The sequence below is a fragment of the Penicillium arizonense genome, assembly GCF_001773325.1.
Source record: "Penicillium arizonense strain CBS 141311 chromosome Unknown PENARI_contig026, whole genome shotgun sequence".
In the NCBI taxonomy this organism is placed as follows: domain Eukaryota; kingdom Fungi; phylum Ascomycota; class Eurotiomycetes; order Eurotiales; family Aspergillaceae; genus Penicillium; species Penicillium arizonense.
The window spans coordinates 270,870-284,541 of NW_019173303.1; the positions used below are offsets into that span (position 1 = coordinate 270,870).

The following is a 13,672-nucleotide window of genomic DNA, read 5'->3' on the forward strand; positions in this document are numbered from 1 at the left end:
GGGGAAGCTCCACGAAATCTTGGCAGAGAGTGGTTGTATCGACATGCAACAAGTACGTGCAACTACAGAGAACAGAGGTGGCACAAGGATGTACAAGTATTCCCACAACACAACTTAAGCAGCGAAAATCGCCTCACTTGTGAAATAGGAATCACGTTATTACCAAGATCACCCTTCGGGTAGAGATATTGACCGTCACTCTTGCACATCTTGTCTCAGGTATTCCCCGTAGGGAATAGACAGTGGATGAGATCTGCACTCGATCGCAGCCCTGACTGGCGCGGAGGTTCCAGCTAATGCAGGAACCCACTCACTTGAACTTCCAACATGTCGATTATAATCACCATGTGGGGGCTGTTCCTTCATTTACCCCATACCTGCCTCTAACGCCGTGGATCAGCCTTGTCCGGTTGGGTAGAGTCGGCCCCGAGGTCCGGTTTGGGGGCGGTTTTGAAGCGTTGTGCCCTTGTGTGTGCCTTGCATGCTGATAATATGCATGGACTTGAAACAAATGCGAATCAGGGCGTCGGAGAGGATTCAATTGACGGTGAGTGGTGGTGTTTACCTTCGAGACAATATCAATAGATCAAGTATACGCATGTGCATACGGAGGATAACCAGCTCGCTTCTATTTTAATCGAAGGATCTCAATCCGGATCGGCAATCAATACAGACGGTAAACTCCACCGTGGGCCATGAGTTCATGTGTTCATCACCTCCGGATCCAACGCATACAGGTATAAAAGGACGCCACAATCCCCGTTGTATAAGCCCTTCTTAATCAAACCCACTCGCTTTCCAACTCTCCTTACTCTCTATATCCCTACACTGTTCGCTCCTTACCCAATATCAAAATGAAGTTCCTCGCCACCATCGCTCTCCTGGCCTCCGCCGTGGCCGCCGCTCCAGCTGAGAAGCTCTTCAACCTGAAGACCTCCGGCGCCGCCAACAGCACCCACAACGACCTGTACCTTTCCGTTGGCCGTGGTATCATCAACGACCCCCTCAATAACGAGGCCCTCTTCGCCGGTGCCCCCGCCAAGCGCGCTGCCACTTTCTACGTCAACAACGGCACCATCCGCTGGGATAGCGGCGATGCCTCCACCCCCTGGGCTCTGGATCTGATCAAGGTCAACGGTATGCTTGATTCTTCATATTCAAACATGAACATGTTCAATTTTGATCCAGAATCTAACTAATTGTTATATAGGCGTCCGCAAGGAGCGCGCCCAGGTCAGCGTCGACCCCACCACCGGATCTAAGGGTTTCACCATCGGTCCTAAGGGCTTGCAGGGCCCTGCCAACAGCTGGGGTGGATGGTTGTGTATGTGTTATCCCCGATTACTTCCAGTTCCTATCTATCAATGACGCATTGTGACTAACATGTATTCGTACTCCAGGGTGCCCCGTCGACGCCGCCGCCGGCCAATTCTACCCCAACCTGCACTACCTCAACAAGAACGTCTCTCTGCCCGCTGTGCCTACTGGCTGTGACAAGATTAACTTGGAGGTTGTGCCTAAGTCCTCTGCTTAAGGGGTTTCCCAACCCCTTGGACAGACGGTTCTGAGCTTGGTTGAGCATCTGTGATGCATACATACGTTATTTACATACCCGTGGACCAGCGCTTCTTATTATTTGAAAATATTTGGATTTGACCTTGTATATTCCACATACCTCGGCCTATAAAGCTGCTTTTCAATATCGCCATAATTTATGATGATTCGATTTGAAATTTGGATTATGTGTATGTGTTTTGAAGATTAGGAGGATCTGTGGATTGGTAGAAGATCCACATGTCTTCATTTCTTCAGCTTCTTGATCTTCGTTGGTCAGGCGTATTTAGTTTCTCGGAAGAGCTGAAAGGGTGTCATTCTAATTTGGTACCGATGTACCTGATATCTTCTACCACTTCTTGGCTTTCCCTTTCCGTTTCAGTGCTTAGGTCTTGCCGCTTTTGCTCACAGAGTCAACCTGAGCACACCCTGAGCACCCTGATCTGCTCACTGAGCATACTCTAATCGTCACTTAAGCGCTCTGATTATTGAAGGTTAAGCAATTATGCCCTAAGGCAGAGGACAACGTTTCAAATCTTACTGTGGGGCCTAATCTGCCCTCGGGGTGGTTTTGGTAGGAGGCTAAGTGACTTTCCTACCTGTTTAATGATTGTGTATGGATTACTGGCTATGAGCTGAATATGGAGCCAATATCAGGGAAAGAGTGGGTGGGAAACATATCGAGTTCATAAGAAATTTGGCATTGTCAGTCCCAAAACTTGCAAAGGATAACTTGCGTAGTTCCCAGTACCTATGGTGACCGGCTAGGTTTGATCGGCTTCGGACGCTCGACCCAGTCAAATGGACCACATGGCTTGGTCAACCACACATCCTCAGGGCCTGCAGCCCCTCTCGGGTGGGAAAGGTCGAACAAAGTGCCACTCAAAAAGCTATGAGGGAATCCATGATCAAATTCATACCCGGTCTCAATCTCCTCAATCTCTTCGTTCGATAGCGCAACTGCCAGACCGGGAATGCTGCCTTTCAGATGGTCGACAGTCCGACCACCAATAATGGGAAAGACATAAGGAGCCTTATGGCAGATATACGCCAATGCGATATTCAAGAGTGTCACACCTCCACCCTTCCTGTTGGCGATTTTCTCCAGGATAGCGGCGACTTGCTTATCCCGCGCGCACACGGGGATGAATTTGCGGCCATCATTCGACTTCTCGCGGGCCTTGTAGCCTTCGGCCGTCTGGAAATTGCCCGCGTTTAGTGTCGCGTACGGGGCCAGCCCCATCCCTTCGTCGGCGCACATAGGAATGATGTCTCGTTCATGGTCTCGCCTCGCGGCATTCCACTTCCCTTGATACACCGAAAATTGTCGCAACCCATGCTGGCGGGCGTACGCGTTTGCCTTGGTCACGACCCAAGCAGGTGTATCTGAAATACCGAGGTAGTGCACCTTCCCTGACACGACCAGGTGGTTGAGGCTCTGCATCAATTCCGGGATCGAGGTTGTGTAGTCCCACCAGTGCACGTAGAACAGATCGATGTAAGTGGTCTGAAGCTTGCGCAGGGACTCGTCCACAGAGTGGTTCATGGACTTGGTTCCAGTGCCGACGAAGTTAGCCTGGATCTTGTCTTTGTGGTGCAGCATATACCCGGAGGTATACTTGGTGGCTATCACGAGCTCGTCGCGGTTCTTGCGGGAGGCGATCCATTCCCCTAGCCAGACCTCGGACTGGCCGTCTTGGTAGGCGTTTGCTGTGTCGAAGAAGTTGCCACCGTTGTCGTAGAAAAAGTCCATCATTGAAAAGGCCTCTTCTTTGCTGCATTCGCCGTATCTTTCGGGGTGCTTACCGCCAAATGTCATGGTGCCCAAGCATAATGGCGAAACTCGCACTGAGGCAGAGGGGGCCAGCTGGCGGTAGCGACCCAATACGCTCTTTGGATCAATACCCATTTTGTCGGGCAGAATCTCTTCTGTGGAGTGATTAAAAAGGAAGTTTACAATGTATCGATTTTTAGGCTGACTTTTGGAGGGAAGCTATCTGAGAATGAAATTACCGAGATTATATAGAATTTGACTGGACCACAAACTGATCCAATTTGACATCAAGCCGGTAATCCGATAATTAACATGCATGCCATCATGCACCCTGTCATCAATGCTCTTAATTCCGGTCTCCGATGGATTTAAGATGTGGGGCAAACTTTTTTCGGCAAAGATCGTAAACACTAAGCCTCTGATTTTCTCAACGTTTAATTCATAGGTGTAGTGGACACTGCGATTACACCCCAACGCTAGATAACAGTAAATTGGGCACCGAAACGGCTAGGTTTGACTCCATTTTAAGCGTCCTATTTACCAGATTCTTAGTCATTAAAGTATCACGTGATTTATTCCGGTCCACTCTGTGATCCCGGGGGCTTGGCAGGGTTACGGGCCAGTCTATGTATAAGCAATTCCCGCTGGTCCGGAGAAGGACTAGCGTTCAGTCTCTTCATACAATAGAACGTATTGTACAGCACGCATAACCGAGGCTCCTACCTCGCTTACCCATATAAACGCGAGACTACTGCGTGGTCTCACATACTGCGGCCCACGGCTATGCTATTGCATTAGTCGGGAGCGTATCAATTTGCGCCCGTCTGTGTCGGCGACCCATTTGGGCGGGAAGAGCGTTAGTAACATTACACAGTACTGTATGTACGAGACTTCAAGTGAAACTCGATAGAAAGCTATGGTAAATCCCTGAAAACCAGTATGTAGACGATCTGCTAGGTGTTTTCACTTCCTTCTCAACCTGCACGGTATGCATGCCATTTTTGCCCCAGATGATAGAGATTGCGGTGCCGAAGAGGAGATATTGTCAAGGTACCGGATATTTTGGGCTCGGCAAGGTGTTTTCTTGTCATGGTGTACTCTGCTCTTGGGCGTGCATCACCTCCTTGTCCACCACGTCATTGGGTGCTCGAGGAAGAAGATGATTACGGAGACTGCTCAAAACCCCTCACATTATGCGCCATAATGGACATACTGCGCCCAATATAGAGGTCGGTTCCGAAAGTCGGGGCTCTTTGAGATTTTCTCAACCGCTTTATGAAGGGCCATCGCGACAGCTCTATCCGTGTAATTCAGAGTACCGTTTCGGCAAAGTTCGGAATAGAACGATTTCGCAACGTCAACACAGATATTGTCGTAGGAAGGCCATAGACATCCTATCACATGTCTGAATCCAGCAACCTGGAAGCCACTTACAACGTGGAGCACTTCGTCCATCAAATGCTCGGCCCGATTCTCTGCAGTCGAACAGGCAGAGAGATATGCAATTTGCCCCTGAGCAAGGTGATTCTCGCAGATTTTAGAAACGCTAAGAACATCTTGACTTGGCTTTTCAGTGGCTGTCTGCAGTAAAAGCCCACTTTTAGAGGGATCGTTCGAATCCGATACTCCGTGGCAGGCGAAGTGGGCAATATCACATTGGTGAATATGACGCAAAACGCTTTTGGTGTCCGGTTGATCGAGGATCTCCACATCAACGGAACTCCCTAGTACCCCCACAACCGCAGATGCTTCGGCCTTCACTCCGGATAAGTTGCCAGCGCCAGGGGTCTCGGCCATAGTAACTATGAGCATCTTTTGAGGTTTTCCACTTGGTGGGACAGTGGTCAAGACACGCTCCCTGGCATGTATAAGAGCCTTGACTGAAGGGATATAGGAAGACAAAATGTAGCTAGATACACTTTCAATCGGATCCGCAGAAAGATCACACGCAGCGTGAAATGGGAAGGTGCTAGCAAGCCCAGTCCCAACCCACCAGACTCTTGAAAGATTTTCTGCTGCGTGCTGAAATGGGTAATTAAGCTCGGTGAGAATAGTCTTCACACAACCACGCCAGAGCCAGGATAGAAATTGGCGATAGGCCTTGTTCTTCGGACCACGATTGCTTTGTGAAACTGAAGTTAAGTCCTGATTGACCCATTCCTGCGCCTGGAGTGTATCGAGGTGAGGAAGATGAACTGATTTAATTCCACTAGAAGAAATGATAATAGCATCGCTTCTTAGAACAGTGACATTAACAATTATGATATTGCCCTTATCCGAGGCTTTTTTCATTTGTTCTGCTGTGGGTCCCTTTTGAAAAGAGCTGAATCCTTGAAGTTGCCGAATGGCCCGTAAACATTCTTCAAGATCATTTATCGCTTTTTGCCGTCTTTCAGACATGAACTTAGGTGTATCCGAGGATATAGCAGTCTCAAAAGGCCTGTGGATTTCGAGGCGAAGGTTTTCGTATTGTTCACACAAAGTCGGATTGACCGCCCTGAGTTCAGACGTATCACTCCGATCGTCCATAAGGAGACTGAGAATGACACCACGTCCTCGCTCTAATAGTTCCAGAGCTTTGATAGGGGCTTGTCCAACTTGAAGAGCAAGAGAGCAGGCGTCTGCGGCCATGCCAAAGAAAAATGAGACGACATACTGTTGATCTTGTATGCTCAACGACCTGTTATGTACGAGAGGCAGGAGATCAATAGCCTCTTCAGACAGAGTATAGGCGTTTCCATAATTTCCTTGACTCTGAAGTAGCTCTATGGCCTGGACAAAACCCAGGATTCGTACCAGAGGTGGTGCTGCCGTGACTGTAACCGCCTGGAGTGACACTCGGATCGCCTCTTCAAGATCCTGTATCTCCCCTGTGTCTTTATATCGGCGGTTGAGATTTTCACTTAGGTTTTGCAAATAGCTTGCAAGATCGGGATGATTGTTGGGCATGAGATTGACCGCATGGCGAGAAACTTGGATTGCCTCTTCGAAGTCGTCCATCATTCCTATGCGTTCATATCGAGTTCTGAGGTGATTCCCCAAGTCGCTTAACCCGCCAGGAAGATTAGGATGGGCGTTAGGGGTTGCTTTTAACCCTTGGCGAGATACCTTAACTGCTTCCTCAAGGTCCTCTATCTTTTGAGTGTGTTTGTATTGGTCTCCGAGCCGGTTTCCCAGGCTACGTAAAATGAGTGGAAGGTAGCAATCATCATCAGTGGCAATCTCGACTGCCCGGCGGGATACCTCGATCCCCATTTCGAGGACCTCTACTAGGCCTATGCATCGATATAGTTTGCTGAGATGGGTTCCCAAGCTGGCTAACAGAAGTGTCATATTCCGATGATCGTTAGGCATTTGAACCACCGTCTCAAGAGACATCTGGACTGCTTCTTTGAGGTCCTCCATATTTCCTGTGCGATGATGTCGCTTTGTGAGCCCAATTGCTAGGCCATTCAGTCGGTTCACACGTTCTGGATGGTCTATGGCTGTCATATCAAGCGCCTGGCGAAGCATGCGAATTGCCTCCTCAAGATTTTCCATCTTTCCTATGCTATCACAACGCATTACAAGCGCTTGTCCCAGAGTATGTAGCCGGGAAGGAAGATCGGCATGATTATCGGGCGTTAGATTGACCGCCTGGCGAGACACTTGGACTGCCTCCTCGAGATCGTCCATCATTCCTATGCGTTCATATCGGAGTCTAAGGCCATGACCTAAGTAACTTAACCCGCCGGGAAGACTAGGATGGGCGTTAGGGGTTGCTTTAACCATCTGGCGAGACACTTGGACTACCTCTTCGAGGTCTTCTATCTTTTCAGTATGATTATATCGAGCTCCAAGCTTGTTTCCCAGGCTGTGCAAGAAGTATGAAAGACAGAGATGATTGTCAGAGCTGATCTCAACAGCGTGCCTCAATACTTGGATCGCCTCTTCGAGGTCCTCTATCTGTCCCATGCATTGAAATCGCCTTTCGAGTATATTTCCGAGGACGCCTAGTATGCGAGCATAGACGCTATGCTCTAGATTTTTTGCTTGGAGCTCTGCCCATTTTGCTTTTTCGACAGCTTCTTCAAGATCTTGGATCCGGTCTGAAAGCTTGAACTGTTCGAAAACAAGCTCGGCGTAATAACAACCGAGCACTGCTCGGTGCTCATTGTCATCCACAGCTATGGATGCTATGAGCTCTTCAAAGTTGTTGAGCAAATCGATTTCCAAAAAATGTAGATCGAAGTCCATGATCTCTATTGTCGGCTTTTCGGAGTGGATTAGGAATGTTGCTTGAGAAGACCGGCTTTTTTCCTTCGATGAGTGAAATCTCAGGGATTACAGCCCAGTCAGCCCCGAAATTACGAGACTAGCATAGCCCCTCTGCCACGTCAGCAGCTGTACCTCCCCCCTTTGCAAAGACTTTCTGCTATTGTGCCTAAGCTTGCCCCGTTCTTTTTATCGCTTTGCAAAAAGTCGACGTTCCCAAAATGCCTGCCAGCATTCTCCTCCCACAGATGTTCTTGCCACAATTCGCTGTTAAGCTAGGACGCTTCCTCACCAATTTTGACCAGCCTCACCAAGATTACTATGATCCTAGCCCATGTCAGGACTTCGAAATCCTTATGATAATCGATTTCCTATGACAGTACCGAAACTCTTGGAAGGCCGCAATTTTGCTTTCCGAGCTCACCGCCTTCATCTCCTCCTTTATATCGAGCCGAACGAAAGCTTCGGCTCGTGTCATGACCGAACAGCTAAAGAAGTACTACAATACGTCTCGGAAACTGGTGCCACCACTTACACTCTCCAATAGACATTGAACTGGCCCATAGGCCGGCCCAACCCGTCCATGACGGGCAGACTCAGTCTGTCCATGACACAAAGAGACATAATTAATGCAATTCGTACAGTATTCTAGAGCGGTAAGATTATAGATAAAAGATTAAGATAAAAATGAGCTAATACAATGCATTAACTAACCATTTACTACCTTCAAATCCATCTATAAGTCAGGTCTTTGGCACCTTTCTCGCCCTTGCAGAGTGACGTATTTGACTTATTGAGGACATACCACTATTATTATCACTTTCTTCATTTTCGTAATCAGATAAAACACTCTTTTGTCCCTTTTCCTATGCGTATAGATGACCTCACTCCCGCCTCAGCTTCCACAGTATCACTGATAGGTTCAATACCTTCTATACTAGGTGATCCGCTCATTTTTAACCCCTTCAGGGACCTCGAGGGTCCGGGATAGTTCAATTTATTCGCCTTCTATCCCAACCCGAATCGCATCTTCGAGATCTTTATCAGACCTGTTTGTTCCTATCGACTTTCGAGCTTGTTTCCAAGGTTGTTTAAACACCCCGAAAGATCAGGATAATCATCCGGAGTCGCCTAAACTGCCTGGCGAGACACCCGAATCGCGTCTTTGAGATTTTCCATCTGTCTTGTTCGTTCGTATTGACCGAGCTTGTTTCCAAGATTGGTTATTCTTGGGGTGTAATTTTCGAGACTTGCGGTAGGACAAAAGCCTCCTCCGCGGTCTATGTATAATAACTCATCATGCACATGTCAACGCATATTCATCCAGCCAAGACCGTCAAGAGTCTTGGCTGGTTCAGCAGTTGCCGCCGGAACTCAGCCGCAGCTGGATCCATACTGGTACATCCACAATAGCATAGCCTATACGCCGTGGGAACAGACCACAAAGGCCAGCTGTCTCGATAGCCGGTCGCTTCATGCATACTGCGCGAGCAGATGCAACGACCTACAGTAGCAAGGTGCCCCCAACATTTCCAATTACATATTGCCACGTCATCCTCTCCACTTTCTGACCTAATCCGTGCACATGAAAGCACTCAATGTACTGGCCAGTCATTTTCTAAGGTGATTTCGCCTCTCGTGTTCATATCGACACCAGCGTGCACTTCTTGAGTTGCTCAATCAGGTTTGGAGATTCGGATAAATGACTATCTTGACTGCATGGCAGTAATCAGATCGCCGTCCATTTTCTGCTCATACTCGTAATCGCGTTAGAGCGACTGCACTTCCCGGGTTGCTTTCCGGCGCTAAAGAAATTAAGCGTCAGGGGTAGAGTTTTGCACCCGATGAAATCCTTGGGTCGAGGTTCTCAAAGGCGATCCGTCGTATATCCCCGTACCACATCAGGAAACTGGGTTTCTAATTGTTTGCCTAGTAACCAAAAAAGACGATTCATTTGGCATGACCTTCGCCGCTGGCAGACTCGGATCAGTTCGGGATTCTCCTTCTGTTGATGTATCGACGACGCTGACTGATGAAGATCTCTGAATAGGACTCAGCCCCAATAACCTCCAATAACCGATGGCCAGGGAGTTCCTCTTGCATGGCCATAGCGCGGCTGCTCCGTAGTTGACAACTTGACCCACTCTGCTACGTCGCCAGCTATCTCACCTCATATTCCCTATTGTGCCATCCAGTTTGCTCTATTTTATTCGTACCCCGCCAAAGATCCGATTTCCTTCGAAATGCGCAGTAGCGTTCTTCTCCCGCAGTTCTTCCTACCACCGTCTGCTATCAAGCTAGGACGTTTCGTCACCAATATTGATGAGCCTCACCGAAATTACCTTGAGCCGAGACTAGAGAAGAGCTTCCGTGTTATCGAAAAAGTTGCAACTCAGTATGACGGCACCGACTCTCAGAGGGCCAAACGTAACCTAGGTTCTGAGCTCACCGCTTTCTTCTCCTCCGCCGTGTCAAGCCGTACGAATACCTCGATCCATATCAACACGAAACAAGTAAAGACCTATTATTTGGACAATAATGGGCAGTGGTTCCGAGATATCGTGAAATCGGAAGATGTCCGAAAGTGGATTGATCGTACTATCGATGAGGGAGAAGACATCTATGTTGTGGTTGGCTACCACACTATCTTAGATGCTCGTATCGCGGAGCAATCGCGAGAAGAATATCTTCTAAATGGAAGTCTAGCTATGCCTATCGCGAGTGCGCTGTCGGCATCAGGAGTGGTTGTCCCATTTAGTGGATTAACTGATCCTAGACTAGCGGGGTCTAGTGGGCAAGCGGAAGACTTGCAACGGCACTTTGTTGCCCAAGGCGAGCAAATCATTGCGGTGCAATATCGCAAGGTCCAATTTCGCTTTTTCTCAAGCAAAAGCGTTGACAAGGCAACACTAGCTAAAGAGGCGAGATGGGAAAGATATGACCGTCCTCGTTACCTTCAAAGCGATATAGAAGACATGATAGAGGTCGTGCTGGATGATGATCTGTCACTCGAAGGCGACCGGGATAAGTATATAGCAGGATCGGAGGAGATCATCTTTTCGAACATTGGTGTCGATTCAAGATAGCGACTTCGGTCTTCAGGTCGCATACAGTATTTCTAGCATGCTGTCTATCTTAACTTCTCGGTGTATCTAGTACAAATGGTAGTAATAGCTAAAGACTGCCTCTACATATTTTACCGCGCTATATCACGAGAGACGCGACCAGTAGGCCTTAGGGGTAAGGTTATACACCCTTAACGTGTCCTATGTGTCATCGAAGGCATCGAAGCTTTATCGAACGATTTTACCGCTAGACCAACAATGCCAATGACACTGATGGTATTTCAGTAATCGTAATTCAGGGTATTTTCCACCTTGACAAGGTTGTTTGAAGCTATAGTCAAACGGTCATATAGGGAATCAGTATTTATTGACAGGCATAGTTGATGGTATTGCTGTAACGTATGAAGGGTTCTAGTGTTTACAGAATAGAACCTGTCAACTAGGTAAGATGAAGATGTCTCAGGAACAACAATATTGAAGGGAATACAGAGACTGATTCTTGGAGAACTTCACAGGTTCTCCTGAATCGGGCTGTTTAACATGAGGGGTAGAAGGAGCGGTCAGGCAGTTCTGAAAGTGTCGACACAGGAGCGCTGGTGAATCGCCGACGGTTTCCTAAGGACATGTAAATGATCCTGCCGCTCCGTGACATTTGTTGGACGGACGGCCGGACGGAGCCTATATTGTGAAGGTAATAGGGCTTAGTCAATTGTGGCCTTATATCATATTCAACCTCTCATAGAAGTTTAAAGACTAGGTAAGTCAAATAAATGGAAGTTAAAAGATCAAGGAGTTACTATAGATACGTGAGAATACGCTATTTCCTAGCCCATGCTCTCAGGAACCAGTAGGCAATATTGCGGTTATTGTTGTAGTATTTTTGAAGAAGAAGAAGAAGGCAAGATGAGATTGAATGGGCCGATCAGCCTGAGCCTTGGGGTGAGCGATCAGGTTGCTCAGGGTCGCTCGTGAGCTGCTTAGGGCGGCGGGGTGGCTAGATCACTCTGTGCTTTGGGAGCCGATTACTTCCCGAGGCGGCAATTTTACCGTCACCAAAATTACCAATGATAGATATTGAAAAGGTGACCAAGTTTGTCTCACGCGTCATACTACAAGATTGGCTTGATTGATGGTCTGTAAACAAAGCTATGATTGTTTTCCTGAGCAGCAGCGATCATGGGTATAAAGAGTCTCATGGGAGTGTCCAGTGTATTTAATTTAACTTATAACGTATTTCCCTACCGAGCTGGCGCCACCCCCCACCTCCCCGGGAGCTGGCCACCCTAGAACACCATAGTAAATGCGATAAATTACAACTACTGCGTAATCCTGAGACATGCACAGACGTGTTCCCGCAGGATCCACAGTAAGCAGCTTGCAAATATGTACATTTTCTTACAGGTCACCAGCAAGGGCCATAATCTTTCCTCCTCTTGTATAGGTATTGTTTACGGGATGCTCTGACTCCCCTCCTGTAGTAACGTAAAGGATTTCGCGACCATTTGGAAGTTTGCCAAACGCCGCCGATGTGGCAGTCATCAAATCCTTCGAGTCCAAAGAGCCCGCTATAACCTTGTGTGATCCATTCCGAAAGACCTTAGTAACCACATTGTCCGTGAGTCCCGCTAAGTATGCAACACCGTTTGAATTAACGGCAAAGTCATCAGCGAGAACATTGTGGGCAATGGTCTCATATGGGCCCAATGCTCCACCGGTATGTCTATCGATATGAACACGACAGAAGATTCGCCGAGGGCTATTGTTGTAGTACAGATAGCCGTTCGTGATCCTCAATCCGTTGATCCCGAGCATTAAGCCTAGCTCATCGGTCGGTGCCATTGTTTCATCCTGATGTATCACGGTATAGTTACCCGTATGGGTATCGAGACGCCAAACAAGACCCAACTGAGAATCTGAGATGGCGACTGATCTCCTTTCTTCATCCAATGTAGCCATACCATTCAGGGTCCCAGCAGGAAGTGTGGCAATTCGAATTGGCTTCGAAACATTCTGGCAAACACTTAGATCGACTTTCCAAACAGAATTAGATGCCACGACCGCATAAATATCTGGTGAAAGCTCTGTGATCCCGTTCACTGAGTCCGCCCTATCAAAGTGGCAAACCAATTGCGCCGTACTGTGGCCTAAATGTGTTGAAGGTGTGATCTCCCAGAGTTCTGGTGTATTCACAAGTGCCACTAGGAGATTTCCATTGGGTCGCACGGCGATGTTTTCAACCCAGGTACCATTGGGGAACCTGTAGACCTCGTATAGGCTGGGAGTTGGAGAGGAGCCAAGAGCGCAAAGAACTGTAAGGAGAAATATGATGAAAGCCATTCCGGACGCCATGGTCTGGGATGAGAAGCAGAAAGTGCTAGACCCTACAAGAACGCGCGGAATATTGTGATCTTAGAAGTAGCGGGCAAATTACTACTCTTGCTTCTAATTAGCTGTGAGGGAATATATGTATTAGTGTCCTTTCCATAATGGATCTCCACCCGCTTCCCAAAATAGCCTATTTTCGCATATGCTGAATGCTTATTATACGTCATGGTCAACCCCTATGGCAAGCCAATGGAAGTTGCTTTGGACTCAAGGAAAGTGGGCCAACTTATGCCGAGTAATTGCACCCAAAAGTATTTGGCTGGTTGACGTATGATAAGCAGCTTCCCCTGGCTGTAACAAATTACGCAGCCTACTTTAGGCGACCCTTGAAATTGTTCACGGTGGGTTTGATCCGAGACAAGCCAGTTTGGAAACCGCCTTGCATTCTCAATGACTTAATATACTGGTTCCTTGCAGCTACGTGCGAGCCTGCAAATCGCAAAGAAGAACCCAGAATGGGTGAGCGTTTTGCCGTATACATCATGAATTCGACGATCATGCAAGCCAAGATCCTTGGCAAGTTCCCCAGCTTGCGCTCTCCCTTTGCCAAGGAAATTGGGTTGGATATGTTGGATATATTTTGGCGCCCTTGTCGGTGCCCTGGATCAAAATACTCTACAAACAATTTCCATCTCGCCCA

General features: G+C 47.9%; 5 protein-coding genes across 5 annotated transcripts; 2 read left to right on the plus strand and 3 right to left on the minus strand.

Moving 5' to 3' along the window:
• Positions 1-854: 854 nt before the first annotated feature.
• Positions 855-1,534, plus strand: PENARI_c026G06538 (uncharacterized protein; the record flags this gene model as incomplete). Its single annotated transcript, XM_022635961.1, has 3 exons — positions 855-1,137; positions 1,211-1,324; positions 1,401-1,534. The coding sequence occupies 3 exons, from the start codon at positions 855-857 to the stop codon at positions 1,532-1,534; spliced, it is 531 nt and encodes a 176-aa protein (XP_022484159.1).
• Positions 1,535-2,305: 771 nt separating this feature from the next.
• On the minus strand, positions 2,306-3,463 carry PENARI_c026G03295 (uncharacterized protein; the record flags this gene model as incomplete). Its single annotated transcript, XM_022635919.1, has 1 exon — positions 2,306-3,463. The coding sequence occupies one exon, from the start codon at positions 3,461-3,463 to the stop codon at positions 2,306-2,308; it is 1,158 nt and encodes a 385-aa protein (XP_022484227.1).
• Positions 3,464-4,638: 1,175 nt separating this feature from the next.
• PENARI_c026G10257 (uncharacterized protein) lies at positions 4,639-7,564 on the minus strand (the record flags this gene model as incomplete). The annotated part of the gene is made up of 2 exons (XM_022636002.1): positions 4,639-4,722; positions 4,763-7,564. The coding sequence occupies 2 exons, from the start codon at positions 7,562-7,564 to the stop codon at positions 4,639-4,641; spliced, it is 2,886 nt and encodes a 961-aa protein (XP_022484216.1).
• Positions 7,565-9,825: 2,261 nt separating this feature from the next.
• PENARI_c026G01127 (uncharacterized protein) lies at positions 9,826-10,668 on the plus strand (the record flags this gene model as incomplete). The annotated part of the gene is made up of 1 exon (XM_022635891.1): positions 9,826-10,668. One exon carries the CDS (start codon positions 9,826-9,828, stop codon positions 10,666-10,668), a length of 843 nt encoding a protein of 280 aa, XP_022484166.1.
• Positions 10,669-12,042: 1,374 nt separating this feature from the next.
• On the minus strand, positions 12,043-12,984 carry PENARI_c026G05089 (uncharacterized protein; the record flags this gene model as incomplete). Its single annotated transcript, XM_022635940.1, has 1 exon — positions 12,043-12,984. One exon carries the CDS (start codon positions 12,982-12,984, stop codon positions 12,043-12,045), a length of 942 nt encoding a protein of 313 aa, XP_022484225.1.
• Between the last annotated feature and the right edge of the window lie 688 nt (positions 12,985-13,672).